Raw genomic sequence first — 15,512 nt, 5'->3', positions numbered from 1 at the left:
CCATTTAGCACATTTTGTAGTCCATACAGCACAGAGAGCAGATTAGACAAAGTCTGTATGTACATAAAATCTTCATTTGATATAAGCAAACAATGGGTGGAACCTTTTTTCAGTGAGAAGCATTTAAAGTTACAATTTGGTCCAAACTGTGCGCCATTATTTAGGGGAAGAAATAGAAACTAACTTTTAAGTAACCATTGTACTGAAGTGCAGTTAAACAAAATTATTTTCACCTTGTTGATCAGTATGATGTGAAAATTGAGGAGGAAGAGTAAAAGAAGATAGATGAAATAAAATATTATTTCTGCTGTCAAAGCTTCTTTATATGTCTTGCAGCACCTGGTATGGGAAAAACAAGTACAGGTGGCCTTGCCTACATTTGGTGATTTCTTTTCCCATTACAAGGGTCAGTGCTAAATCCAGTTTCCTCTCAGATAAGGAAGATATGGATCCTTCCAGTATCTCACTTTCCACAAAAAAAAGTAAGAGCTGCAACAATCCTATTTTTAAAGTGGTGTGGGATTATCCTCAAGCCCCAGGAGAGGTAATGGTGGTGGTTAGTGTTTCTGAGGTGTAGGTGTAGATCATATTTCTCCACAGGAGGGTGGGAGTGGGAGGTATGAACTTTCAGGGTGGTAGGACCAAAAGATGTGTAATAAGGAGGCATGTAAACAGTTGCATATTCATTAAAGTTAATGGCGAGATACCAGGTTTGCCTCCAGTAGAACCTGTTCGGTACTTTAGATTAGATGTGAACTCCTTTTCATTTTACACCAGATCCATTTCCATTCTTCATTCCACTGACGCTCTTCCCCCCACCCCCCCCCACCCCCCACCCCTTTTGTCCCAGATAATGATGAGTAAATGGATAGTATTTAGTCACTGATAACGTTGGGCAGCAAACTCACCTCCCCACTCAAGAAGTTTAACTAGCAGGATCAGAGGCATAATCATAACAGTAGATACTATTCCAGTGCAGCATAATAGCTGCAGAGATGTCGCTTTGCTTCCAGTTCAGTGAACTATTGCAATGATCTGTGACAGTACATACTCTTCCCCTTTCAGATAGTACACAAAGTATTGTAAAATAGGCCATCTTTATGGTGATAGTCCTAGTCAGTTTCACATTGCTACGAGATGATAGGTAGGATCTTAAAACTAGGGATTTTCTGTCTGAAATTCTATGTCTGAGCTAAACAAAATAAAATTGATGATATCTTTAAGGGTCTGTGTTGAAGTGAACTTTGATTTAACTATATTAAAATAAAGTTTGACATTTCCCCCCTTATTTTGAAGTATAATGAATGTTTGTGGAAGGAATGTTGCCTAGTGGGTAGAGCTGGAGCCTACTGGGCTAGACGCTTGACTTTTGTTCCCAGCTCTGCCACTGAACTGTTGTCCATGAGCAAGTTGCTTCACCTTTTGTGCTCATTTCGCCATCTGTAAAACAGAGAATACCTACTTCTGTGGGGGTTTGAGGCTTTAATTCATCAATGGATCTGGTTCCATCAGTGGAAATACTCCCATTGACTTCAGTGGTCCTAAGATCAGGTTCATAATTCACCAAATACTTTGAGAGCCTAAAGTCAAAGCTGCTTGAAAATGCAAAGTATTCTCATCTAGAACTATGTTTCATAATCATGTACTTATTTTACATAGGAAATCAAGTTTTTCCTAATAGTTTGGCAAGCCATGGTTTACCCAGTACTGCACCTCAAGCTGGCAATGATCACACAGGTGGCAGTGTGCATCCAGAATATATTGCTTTTGGGTTGATTCCTGTCTTCTTCATCATGGGCCTTTTGGGGATCCTCATCTGTCACGTGCTTAAGAAAAAAGGGTATCGGTGTACAACAGAGGCCGAGCAAGAAATTGAAGAGGAAAAACTTAGAGAAAAGATAGGTAAGTAATGTCAATGGGTTTTTTGTTCATTTTTATGCAATATTTTGCTAATCTGGAATGATCTGTAGCTGGTCTTCTGTCTCTCCTTTTTGTAATACATCTATTCTATTAAATAGAGTAAGAACATTGACTTAACACACAATCATTTGGTAATTACTGTTGGCCATTCACAATCTAAACAAGTAATCTCCATTAGGAACTGCTCTCAATTCCTAATGCCAGTCCTCTAAAATATACTTTTTAAACCTTCCTTTTTTGGAGGATCAAAGTGTCCAGAAAACTTCATGGAGACAAGGTGTGTGAGGTAAATCTTTTATTGGACCAACATCTGTGGGTGAGAGAGACAATGGCTGTTAGTGTTTCTTTCACCAAAAGACATTGGTTCAGTAGAAGATACTACCTCACCAGCCTTGTGTATCTTAATATTTTGGGACCGACACACTTCAACAACACTGCATGCAAAATTCTTTATAGCTTTTGTGGCTATAAACCGAAATCTGAGTAGCTGAACAACTTTTCTATATTTCATCTGTTGTCAGCAGCAACAGTGTGCAGTATATAACTGTTTTAAAGATTGACATCCATACACCTGCTTTTTTTAAAGCATAACTTTTTGGTGTGTGTTTAACAGTGCAGATACTTTAATTTTATTTGAGTAAATTTAATAGTGTAATGCTATAGTTTCCACTCTCTTTCTTCTCCCCTGGTGTGATGGATTGGAGCATTGGTGTGCTCTGGCTATGTTTTCTGGTACCAGGCCTTAACACATCTGCTGCTATCATTTTTTCCTTTTTATCTTTTCCTTTTTTTGCTCTCTACCTTTTGTTCTTTTGTGCTCTCATTCCCTTACTTGTCAAAAAAAAGAAGTTGGAGTGGGTGGTATTAGCTCCATGGATTCGGTAGCATGTGGTGCCGATGTCCTTTAGTTGCCATGGGAGCATAGGAGAAAAGCTTAGGCCTGGTTGGTGGTTCCTGTTGCTCTCTGTATTGGGAGGTCCTGTGAGAGTGAGAGCATGTTTGTTTAACTTTGTAGCTGGAAGTCAAGTAGGGTGGGAGTGAGTTAGGTGGATTGGCTTCTACTCAGAAGACAGGCAGGAGCTGGTTAGTGAAGCAGAGAGACTAAGTAACTTTAGGGATAATGCTGTCTTTCCTAGTCTAATAAAATTAAAATATGGAGTAAGGGAGTGACTTTCTATCATTTTTGTCACCACAGGGCAGAAGGCAGTGGTGGCTTTTAAGAAGTTGTGTACTCCTTATCCACCGCCCCAAGGTCAATTTTTCATCCCCTAGAGTCTAGACTATTTTGAGGAGGCTTCTTGTGAGGCTCCCCCAGTATTCTCAACTCCTGTGATTTTTATCACAAGTATGTTTATATACTCATTATATTTAGTGCCTTTTCTTAAAGCCTTTGCTCCTGGAGTCACACTGTTAAGTGAAAATCTTGGCTTTCATTTAAAAAAAGTTGCTAGCCTTATGTTGTATAGAAAAGCTTGAAAATGCAAATCCTAAATGTTCAAACTGCAGAAGGCAAACAAAAATGGAAAGTTTAGTATTTTTATAAAATCTTTCAATTTTTAAGATAATCTCATGATTTTGGGAGGGCCTGACCCATGATTTTTGACTGCTTGGGGCTGACAGTACTTGACTCCTGTCCTCCTAGTTGTAACGAAAGGTGCTGACAGTCTTAGATACTGAAGTTTGTTGTGGTTAACAGTATGGCAATGCAAGCTTCCCTGCAACAACTCATTAATTTGCTATTAGTTGAGTGTGAGGCATTCAATACATGGTAACTTAATCTCCAAAGCCATTTTCTGCTGAGACTTGTATTGCTGCTCTTCTTTTAAAGTTGAGGTGAGAAGCAGGAAGAAAATAATTATAGAACTTTGATATTTCAAAGTTTTATGAAAATTTTGAGTTTTCAAGAGATGTGTAGATAATATACATAAAATATGGAACTTAAGGACTCTTCAGTGAGGAAATCTTGCCTGAATAAGGGTTGCAGGATTGTTACCAAAATAAAAAAAAAATTTTGTTTTAGTATGTCAGTGATATAATACTTACTGAATAAATGTATATATTTTAAAAATGAAATGTTCTCCTGTTTTCCTTACTTCATCATAGGAAATCAATTTCTAGGAGGCTGTAATACTGACTATACACTACTATTTTTCCCCACAGAAATGAATGAAAGTGTAAATGACAATAATGATACCGTGGGGCGAATCGTCAGCTACATTATGAAAAATGAAGGTACGGTTTAAAATCGGTGCACAGAGTTCTCCATTCAAGATGTGCTATCTTGCTGTTCAGTACTATGTAGCTTTTAAAAGTGTTTCTATAGCATATTATAGTACTTGTTTCATTCAAATACTCTCTTATATCTCCCTGTTTGCACATGCTTAATGTTCTGAAATTGCCTTTTAGAATTAAACTTTCCATAACTTCTCTTAAAGTTATTTTGTTTTTTTCTTTTTCTTTTGGAAGTTCCTTTAGGAACTTCAACATGTCCCTTTTACCAGCAGAAGTTGGTCCAATTAAAGATATTACCTCGTCTGTCTAATATCCTGGGACCAACACAGCTACAACAACACTGCAAACTTGCATTTTCTGGCATTTCTATTTTTTTAGCTTTGCAGTCTTTGCATAGGTCCTGAATTTCCTTCTTTTTAAAAGGAGAAGATAAAAGAAGTATCTTGTTCACTTAATAGTAGTATTTAAATGCTCCCAAAAGGGCTTTGACATTCTCATCCCATTGAATGGTTTGGAATGGACGGGCACGTTCCGACTACTGCTCATGTGTGACTGAGGCTTGGTCTACACTTACCCCAGCGATTTGGCGGCAGTCAACGGGAATTACGTAAACTACACAGAGAACTTGTATAACTCCCGTCGACTGCTGACCGCTCAGTCGATCCAGAAAAGTCGATCTGACGGGTCAGTGTAGACATTGCTGAAAACTTTGCCTCAGGCTAAGTTGGAAAAACAGGAGAGCAGCCCTTCTGTTTACTTTGTGATGGTTGTGTTTTCCCAATGGAAAAAGAAATAAATGTTTGGAAGTGGAAAAAATGCTTCTGAGCAGCTATGCAGACATGTTATCTAAGGTTTTCTTCCTGTAATGTCACTTCACTTTCTGCCTGCTTTGTAGGCAGAGTGGTCAGTATTGGTAGGTTGTGTGCATGGCGTTTGTTTTCAGACTACCTGACATTGACAGTAATATATATGCTTTGTATTGGGACTGAGATATGTGTCCTACAGCAAGAGTAACTTTTACCTTTTCAATTATAAACTCCCACAAGTTTAAATAAATCAGCATTTCATTAAGGATATCTTTGCATGCAGAATTTTTTTTTAATTTGTTGCCTTTGATATCTTACCTTTTTGGAGATTCCATAATGCAGACGTCTCCCTTCTAGATGGAACTAAATTGAGAGCTCTTCAGTTCTGTTGTGAGATTGCTGTTAATGCACCTTTGCTAAGTGGGTTCTGGGTTGAAACTAGATCCTTCAGATTGTTTATTTTTTTACTGTCTTTTTTTTTTTTTGATTATACCAAGACACAGTAATACATTTCTTCTCACAATTTCTGTTTATGGTATTTACAGCAAATGCTGATGTGTTAAAGGCCATGGTGGCAGATAACAGTGTGCATGATCCTGAAAGGTAAGGCTTTTCCATTTTATCTTTCCAAATATTTCCTCTGCTATGTCAAAATGTACCCTACCAGTGATCCTATGTTAATTGCAATTTCACTGAGGTTTCAGTTTTAATCTTTTAAATGCTATTATGATAGTTGAGAGTATGTTTACTGTAGTTTTAGATTCATTAAGGTTCAATAGCAGTCACTTGGGAGCTTATACAGGGATGCTACTTCAAAGATGCAATTTTAAAAAAACAAAAACAAAGCATAAATTCTTGTCACACTACTCCTGAAGACAGTTTCAGTAAGTTTATGTAGTGTACGTTTTCCTCAAATATACATTTGGTTTCATAAAAATAAGGTATCTATATCTCTTATTAGAAAAAATACAAATTGCCACAATTTGCTTTACTAGCTAATCAAGTTTCTTCTGTTCTTTTGATCCCACTTGCCTGAATCATTGATTAAAAAGAAAATATTTTTATTTCATTGACTTATTTTTCTGTGATTCACTGGGATTTCCTTTCTTCTCTGAGATAAATTTTTCTGAGGAACTTTCAATTCTGTGTTCTGTTTCTACTGTAAAACTCTCATACTGGGGACTGAAAATTGATGGTCGCTCATAGTGCCTTTGGACACTTGTTTACTTCTTTAAAACAAGGTCAGGGCTTGAAAAACTAACCCAACAATAAACAGCTAGAGGGCTAAACCAGCTTGCTAGAGGCTGATCTGAAAGATGAGGGAAGAGGGAGTAGCTTTCTAGAAGCTTGCTTTGTACAAAACTTGACTTCAGAAAAATACACCTTTCTTTTTTTTCCCTTCTTTTTTTCTAGAATATTTTGTTCTTTTGTAAATGTGTATATACTTTGGGGTAATAAACATGCAGTTTTATGTACTGATATAACTATATCTGTTTTAGAAAATGATATAGTCAAAGTGGTCCAGTTCCAGAGTATGGACATAGTTATACTGGTATAAAGGTGCTTCTGTTTGTACTGATAAAAACATGTTTACCTGTATCAATAGAGCGAGAAACACCTTTATATGTAAATAACTGCATCCACAACTGAGGAGAGTTGTTCCACTTTTAACTATACCATTTTCTAAACAAATATAATTATAGTAGTACTAAGCCCGTGTGTAGATTAGCCCTCTGTATCCATTGTTCACACACTTTGTCTCTTCTCCTTCATTTTACCTACTATGTTACTTGGAGAATTTTTTTGAGGAAAATATCTTTACAATCTTGAGAGACGTCTGTTTTCAAATATGGGCCAATTTCGAAATAATCTTGTGTGGTGGTGCAGGAATGTCTGGTTGACTTAAAATTTGAACAACTAAGTAGTTTTGGCTTCTCTTTGACTTTTCACAAGGAAAATTGAAGATTTGTAAGTGAATTTGCAAAACTGCCATTTTTGTCAACTGGTGCTCTTCTCTCAGTAAAAAGGGAAAAAAGCTGGAAAAAATCATGGACTTTTCCATCCTAGACTAACATATCTTTTTGTGGGCAAGAACTACCAGTTGTGAAAAACAAGAACCTAAATTTAACAGTAGCTGGGTACAACCCTAGGGCATGTGATCGGAGAATAATGTGGGATGATTATTTAAATTAAAATAAACCCTATTTTTTAAGAAGAAAAATTATATGTAATTGAAGTTAAACATTAATTTTTTTTTGGTTTTTGTTTTTAAAAATAGCCCTGTGTCTCCTACCACTCCAGGCAGTCCTGCAAGTCCAGGCTCTCCTTTGTCACCAGGTGATACTCCATCAAAACATAATTGTCGTGGCCGTCACTTCCATACTGTTGGGGGAGTAGCAGAGAAGGATGTTTGTACTCGCTGTAGTCACAAAAGATGGCACCTTTTAAAGCCAACCAACAAATCTAAAGAACCAAGAAAAAGCAGACAAGGAGAAGTTACAGTACTTTCTGTGGGAAGGTAAGACTGTTCTGTTTTTTGTTTCATGCTTGATTTACATATTCTCATCTGATTCTCACTGTTGGATTAGTTATATGCTGCTACCACCTACTTGGGTAACTGTTCTTGTCACAACCCTGCACATGGAATTTTCTGACTTGCAAGACTGTAATAAACTTTGGAGGCATTGTTTTGTTTCTCTAGACATCAGGTGTCTGACCTATACATCCAAACTTTGTCAGTTCACTAGTTCTCTTTTTTTGATCAAATGTTTTTTATTGGAATTCAGATAAGTGTGCAATCAGTCCAAAGATCTGTAATGATTAATGGTTATTAATTTGCATTACCATTAGTACCTAGGAACCCTAGTCATGGACCAGGACCCCATTGTGTTAGATGCTGTACAAATGCAGACTAAAAAAAGACAGTCCCTGCCCCAAATAGCTTACAGTCTAAGGCCTGGTACACCTAAAACTATGGTCATTCTAAGTACATTGCTCAGGGCTATGAAAAATGTCATGCCCTGTGTGATGTAGTTAGGTTGACCTAACCACCTTTGTAGATGGAAGAATTCTTCTGTCGATTTAGGTACCACCTCTCGAGCGATGAAGAATCCCCTTCTGTCACTGTAGTGAGTGTCCACTAGTCTACAGCAGTGTAGCTGCCACTGTGTGGATGTACTGCTGTAGCATTTCTAGTGGAGACATAGCTTAAGTGTAATACAAGAGATGACAGATGGGGGAGTGCAAGGAAACAATGAGGCAGTATTGGTAGGCATGATAGGCAGTGGTCTTAGTACACCATCAACCTAACCATTGTTAGGTTTTTTGTAGGCCTGGTGGGAAAGGAGAGTTTGAAGGAGGAGGATGAGCTAATTTTGCAGGTATTTCATATGGAGCTCCTCCCAAGTGTGTGAGGCAGCATGGGAGAATGCAGTAAGATGCTTATTTGAAAATGTAACAAGTGGGCAATGGACTGATTGGAGATGGGAGCCAATGAATGAAAATTGATAGGGTGGGGATAGGCTGTCAAAGACCTTGAAAGTGAAGGCAAGTAACTTATGTTTCTGGCATATGCTATCTTTTGTGTGCTTGACTTTACAACATTAATGTACTTTTAACGTGTGTGAGTGGGGGGGGGGGGGGATGTTTGCTTTTATTTAAAAAAACAAAACAAAACAAAACTGAGACAGAAATACTATCATACGGCATCATATTGACACACACGGTTCATTAGCAGAGTCTGCTATGTGGAATTCTGCTATTTGAGCAAAGCGACTTAACTATTGTAATCCTCTACGTGGAGGGGGATGAGACACTTTGCCAGAGGCTTTCACAGATATTTGCTGACACCAAAGGAATGGTGAGACTTGGGAATCTTGGGTTCCATCCCAGGCTCTGAGGGAGAGTGTCTTCTAGTGATAACACATCTTGCTGCCTGTTCTGCCCCCCCAACCTCCCAGCTTGACCCCTTCTTCTCTGTTCCCTCTGACCTGTCCTTCTCCCAGTCCTGTCTCTTGACCACCTCTGGCTTCTTATCCCATTTTCTTCAGCTAGTCACAGTCACCATTCCTCAGGCTTCCTATCTTAGCCCCAGTCTCCTTGCTCAATTTAGAGGTTAAAATACCACCTCCCAGAAGGCACAAAATGAGGCCTGAAGGACCTGCATCTTGCATTAATCTGCTCTTGTCATGAAATTCTTGATGTGTTCCCATGCTTTAATAACATTAAGGTTTGTGTTGAATCTTTAGAGCTTCAGGGTTCCCGCACATGTGTATTAGCTTATTTTCTTGACCTACAGATATATAGGGCAGCAGTCCACAACCCTACCTTGGATTATTTTCTTGGCCTCCTAATAAATTTCCAATTTCTTCTTGTCTCTGCAGCATATATAATCTCTCTCCTCTCCAACCCAAGTTTTAAAAAAGCAGCTCCTAATTACCTTTTTGGAGACCCAATCTCCCCTCCTTACTTTAGCTTCTCTATTTACTTACCTTGATCTCTTACCAGAAGTCAGCAGCAACTGTTTTCCTGGTAGAACAGCTCTGCCAGCTGAAGGTTTTGTTTGAGGGTCCCCTCTTGGGTTACCCTGATAGAGGTAACTCTTAGCTGGGGAAATCTATAAGCCTCAAACTTCCTTCATTCCCTCCCTTGCATTTTTTATGAATGAATGCCTCCACCATAATAGGAACCACAGAAGACCTAGACTTGGGTTCTTCCTCTCTTCTCCCCATGGTTGGACTCTATGGACTGTTCATGTAGTACATGCATAGAATGTTGACATGAGTATTTGTAGTTCAGTGCTTGGATTGCATGTGGACCCTGATATCTGTGACGTTGAATGTCTTAGACTCTTTATGGTTTCTTTGAGGAGATGGAAATGGAAGCAAAACGAAATGAATTTCACTTCAGTGTGGGCTGATGTGGTTAATGTGTTCCGTTTTAATCTAGTCAAGGACCCTAATGAATTATACTTTGCCCCAGCACTAGGTGGCTTTAGAATTTTGTGCTGTGGAATTTTTTAAATCCATTCATATGTGTCAGTAAAGATCCAATGCTGTGGATCCAGTAATACTACTGCCTAAAAAGAGAGCAAGAATTACAGAGGAAATCTTTATCCTTCTCTTGACTTTCTTTAGAGTAAGTATCAAATACAGAAGATGTAGTAGTTTTCCTTCCAGTTTGTTTTTTGGCTTTTGAACTATTCATGATTTTCCAACCAATAGTGTAACCTTGTCTTAATATTAGAGATCTTGTTTCTTTTTCCAAGAGAGGTAGGTATGGTCCAAGCACAAGAGTCTGAGATAGGAACTTCCAGCTTTAGACTTCCCTTTCTCTGCATGCTTGGAAAGCCCCTTTATAATCTCTTGTTTTCCATCTATACAGTTGGGATAATACTTGCCTCATTGTGATGCTGAAGATTGATTAGCTAATCTCTGAAGAGAAACAAACCAACCTATCCTAAGTGGCTCTTCTATTGCTCATTTCAGATTTAGAGTCACAAAAGTGGAGCACAAATCTACATCCAAAGAGCGGAAAAGCTTGATGTCTGTTAGTGGTGTTGAAGGAGTCAATGGAGAAATGCCTGCCACACCTGTTAAACATGGATCAAGAGACGTTCCTGTCACACCTGTCACACCAGGAGCAGGAGGGAGAACTGACACAGAAAAGCAGGTGGGTATTGAAGATTAGAGACTGACATGGAAAGTGGGATATGGTGAGAGGGTCAAATATATTCTTACTAATTTCCTTTGTTAATAAGTTAAATATGTGGCTATCCATATTCTAACACACATTTGTTAAGTGTCACAAAGAGAAAATACAGCTGCAAAGATTTATATTCCATCTCTCAGTTAACTTGTCAAGAATAACAGTACCGAGCCAGACTTTTAATCAACCAGACTCTTCTCCAATTATTTATTTATATTCTATATTTAAGGTTTAAGTTGAAATAAAATCCATTTATCTTTTATGGTGGCTTCCACAATCTAAAGAATGCAGAGTGTAAAAGAACATCTGTATTCACTCATTTTTGCTGTGAATGGCTTGACTTCATTCCCGCTGCTGGTGAGGAATATGTCCTTAGTGCAAAAAACAACTGGCACTAACTGGAAAATACTTGGGCAGGCAGCAGAGGCACAAAGCACTGAATGGGCATGGAACCAAACTTATTTATAATGGTGGTTGTTAAAAGACTTGCAGACAGCAATCTCAGGAATAACTGAGAAGCCTGTTATTTCCTGTATTTTAAGTGCTGCAGTTATTGCCTCTTGTATCCAATGGTGCCATAACTTTGGAATCTTAGATGTCTTTGTATGGTGCACATACCTTGCCAGAATTTGGTATGAAAGGGGCAATCTGAAAACTCTAGTTTTCTTGCACATAACTTAGAAACTAGCTGACAGGAGCACTGTAATTCCTATATAAAGAAAGAAAAAAAATATATACAAACACCAATTAGTCATATTTTAAGTTTATATGTAATTTTAGGACAATCGGGAGATAATGCAGCAAGATATTCCCATCCCAAGCTTGAAATAGATTCTTTAACTTTTGGAAACATCCTACTAGAGCAAGGCCCCATGAGTTTCTACAGCACCTGCCTGGGGCTCAACCCATGTTACCCTACTACAAATAATAATAGACTTAGAAATTGACTTTAAACAGGAATGAAACTGACATTTTCAAGTCATTTTCACTTGTTTAAAGGCTGGTAACTTTCCAGAAGGCTTTTAAATACAACACTACATTGATTGAGTTGCAGTTCTCTCACGAGAATATTTAAAACCAAACACCAAGAAAATTCCACATTTTAAAATTGAGTTTTGTTTATTATTTAGAGTTTGTATATATGTTCTTTTAAAGTACTATTCTGTGTTTGGAGGTTGTGCCTCAGTTCTCATTGCTGTAAAATGGGAATAACAACACTTGCCTGCCTGCCACATGGAATTATAAGGATTAGATTGAGATCTGTGGGGCAGGAACTGGGCCTTCTTAATGGGGGACTCCTACTGATTAAGGGCTTGGCTGCTTTTGTAACATGAGTCAGCTGTTGAGATGCCAGATGGTGGTGGTTGAAGGGGACTTACTTGGTAGGTGGAGTACAGGTCGATATCTGCATTGGTCAGCAGCACAGCCTTCGTCCCCTGCCAGCTCGGCACCTGTTGGCAGAATTTGCAGCACAGCACAGACACGCTTGTCCTTGAAGCTGCAACCCATTAGTGGACAATGATGGCTCTGGACCAGAAAGGTCTGTCCCCAGTTTTTTCCATGGGAGATGTGAGGGTGCTCTCTGCTTCTCTGAGAACAAACTGACCCCAGAACCCACTTAGCTTTTCCTAGCCCTCCATCCTTCATCTCCCCCTTCAGGATCTTTGCCCCAGGGACTGTTCTCCCACACTTACTGCCCCTCCCTCAGGGCACAGCCCTATGCCCTTACCTCTCCCTTCCCTTGGAGATTGACTCCCCTTTCCCACCCCACTGGTCCTGCCAACGCCCCACCACCACTGGGGGCCATGTGCTCCCCCTCTTCTTCCCACTGCCACCATTGGGGCCTTCTGCTTTTTCCCCACAACCACCACTGGAGACTCTCTGCTCCCCCTCCTACCTGCACCCACCATGGGATACCCTATGCTCCCTCCACCACCACTGGGGACCCTGTACTCCCTCCTGGAGTGTGAGCTGTGAGCAGATCTCTGGTATGAAACGGGGGTGCACCATCCCTAAATGGCGCCCCTGCTTGTGTTGGCAGATCTTGGTTTTTAAAGGCTATTGCTGCAATGATGTACAGATGACCTATAAAGCACTTCATTTTTTAAAAAATGACTTTGCCCCAATGCTGTAGAATGGTGGCTTGAACACTTTAAAAAAAGTTAAAATAAAAGTGGAGTGTTTTGTGTGTTCTATTTTTTTTAAATTTTTTTTGCTTTCCCTTAAAATCGATCTCTGCCAGCTAAATTGAGGTGATAACTTGGTTCTACACAAGACTCTTTTTCCTAGTTTAGCCAAACCTTCAGTTCTCAGCTTTGTTTCTTAACTCTGACTCTTGTTTCCCTGATTCTCCTGTCTCCATAAAGTCTTCCAGGATAAGACAAAGCTGGGGACACTAATGTGCATGCAGGGTTTTTAATTTTTTTATTTAAATAATAATTTAAAAAAGAAGAAATCCAGGCTTTCTGATATACATCATGAAACAGCAAGAAAAGGACACACAAAATTTAAGTAAAAATTGAGTTCCAGGACATTTGGAAGGTTACCATAAAATAGGCTTATTTCAAACCTTTACAAAACTATAAATCAAACATGTGTTGTGTTTCTTTAATCTTTTTGATACCATGAGACTTGGTAGTTTTGAGGCTTTGTTACATAAAACAGCATTGCTGCATATTACCTTAAAAGCTGCTCTCTCAAATTTACTGTGTCTTTTACATTTTAAAATAGGCTGTACTCTAGGAATGCATGATACTGCTGTGGCTTTGCTAGAAACTTTAAATGTCCATCTAAGGCAACCTTGTCCCATAGGATTTAAGTGGTTGCCCTCTATTGAAAACAGAAATAATGTGGGTAGCAGAGGATGGACTCCGTGGAAACTTTTGAAAAGTTCACTCCAGTGTGATGTAACTGTTTTGTAAATCATCTGGGAAAGACCATGACCATGTGTTAGGCCCCATGTGTGTTACAAAAAATAATCAGGTCTCGATTGATGGCTAAAACACTTTTCCCTATCACAGTTAGAGACCCATGTTTTTTTCTGTCCCCACTGGCAAGAAGCTGTTCTAATATAATTGAATCAAAATAATATTTTACAGCTGTGTTTAAGGATATTGAAGCAAGAGTCATTTCAGGAATGTAACCCACAAATCCCTTTTACTATAGTTCTGAGAAAATATCCTATCTTACTGAAACTGAACAGAGAGAGGTACCTGTTTGGAATTTTTGTGACTGTAGCCAGGAAACATATGTTGATGAAATACATTCACATCTTAGAGAATTTTGACCATGTGCCTGATCCTCAGCTACAGTAAAAGAGGACTTTATGCAGTTGCAGGACAGGGAGGTGCAAAGGCATCTTAAAAGCTGTTCACCAACTGCCCACAGCATGAAGGAGACATTTCTGGCAGCTGAAGATCACGGGCTGTGCCCTGACATCATCTGCAGGTTTTGGGCTGGTGTAGGAACTGCAACGGCGTTGCTGTGCCACTTGAGGATTCCCATATCCTGGGGCATTCCCGTGTTAGGGCAGTTTTGCATAATATTCCAACCGTTGCCCTAATACTCTTTACGTTTTCCCTCTGCTCAAACTGCCTGCAGCCAACATATTCTCTCTTTCTCCTCCCCCTCCCCCCCCTTTTTTTTTTAAGTAAGCCCTGTGGTTTCACAGCTTAGGCTAGTGTCTCAGTGCTGATTGCCTTCCTTGAAGTCAAATATCAGCCTCTTTCCCAGAGTTTATCCCCAGCAGAGCAGTCTGTTCCATCAATTTCATTTATTTTGAAAGTAAAAGTTTGTTTGGCATGTAATAAAAAAGAGAAAATAATAAAAGAGAAGTTTAAGCAGAACATAAACATAACTAGTCTAAATATTGCGGACAGCATAGCAAGCTCAGACCTTGCATTTGAATTGCAATCTATTGGGTAAATAAAACAAAAACTTCACATGATAGAAAGTTCAGTATCTTAACCGCTGCATAATGTTTTATGTTCCGTATCTTTTTCCAGAATTATTGTGTGTGTCCTGCGGTGTGTAGTGACATGTCAGTGTCCTCCTTTCTCTTCTCCCACTTCAATTGAATTCCAGTTGCCTGTGGGGCTTTTTCTAAAATTTGTGATTAGCATGTTTGGACATTTCTCATCTGTTACCTTAAATGTCAACACAGCCTCTATTACATCATATTTAATTAAAATCCTAAACAACCTTGTGTAACTTCTTCCCAGTCTCCATGAATACAAAAAAGGCACTTTCTTCTTTCAAAGTATTCGTTTGAAGCTTAGCCATTTAAATTGAATGCATGCCAGTTTCATCCTAAAACTAATTATGGGGTCTGTTATCTTTGACACTTTCTTAAAGGTGTCTTTAGCAAGTTAATTACTTTTTTCCCCTCAGGTAACCTTTGTTTATTGGTTTAAGATTGACCGATAGATAACACAGTACTTTAGTCGCTCCTAATCTTACTAAATCAATAACAAGTACAATTCATATCAGATGGTTTATGTGCTGCAAGCAAATAATGCTAATAACGTCTTATTAGGAAAAAATCTATAAATCACAGTACAGATAAATTAGATATGACCATAACATGATTTATAGAAATCCAGAAGATAAATAGGTACAGTCATTGTTACACCCACTAAAGAGTGTCTTCTTAAACTTTCAGGACCAGAGCACCACAGAGAAGTGATGTAATTAAGGTAAGTATATATGTTCTTTGAATGTCATTTGTAATAGATTACCCACTTGATAAAATTCTCATCTCTGCACAGGACAAGGTTAGAATTTTAGGAATGTCATTTTACATTAATGCCAAAAAAGGCATTTGCAAATTTTGGGCATATTGTTTGCCTT

General features: G+C 38.7%; 1 protein-coding gene across 4 annotated transcripts in view; it reads left to right on the top strand.

Moving 5' to 3' along the window:
• RELL1 (RELT like 1) overlaps positions 1-15,512 on the top strand; it is a 36,187-nt gene that overhangs the window by 18,831 nt on the left and 1,844 nt on the right. For 2 of the 4 annotated variants that reach the window (XM_067551535.1, XM_067551536.1), the window contains 7 exons: positions 337-482; positions 1,660-1,902; positions 4,081-4,152; positions 5,504-5,561; positions 7,237-7,476; positions 10,445-10,628; positions 15,325-15,358. In XM_067551535.1, coding sequence (XP_067407636.1) covers positions 446-482; positions 1,660-1,902; positions 4,081-4,152; positions 5,504-5,561; positions 7,237-7,476; positions 10,445-10,628; positions 15,325-15,348 — 858 coding nt within the window. In that variant the 5' untranslated portion in view covers positions 337-445 and the 3' untranslated portion in view covers positions 15,349-15,358. The remainder of the gene's footprint in view (positions 1-336; positions 483-1,659; positions 1,903-4,080; positions 4,153-5,503; positions 5,562-7,236; positions 7,477-10,444; positions 10,629-15,324; positions 15,359-15,512) is intronic. The other 2 variants (XM_067551534.1, XM_067551537.1) reach the window with 1 other exon arrangement.

This window comes from Emydura macquarii, unplaced genomic scaffold (assembly GCF_026122565.2).
Source record: "Emydura macquarii macquarii isolate MOO-44397 ecotype Brisbane River unplaced genomic scaffold, CSIRO-AGI_Emac_v2 contig_1353, whole genome shotgun sequence".
Taxonomy (NCBI): Eukaryota; Metazoa; Chordata; order Testudines; family Chelidae; genus Emydura; species Emydura macquarii.
This window is presented reverse-complemented; position numbering and strand designations above follow the sequence as displayed.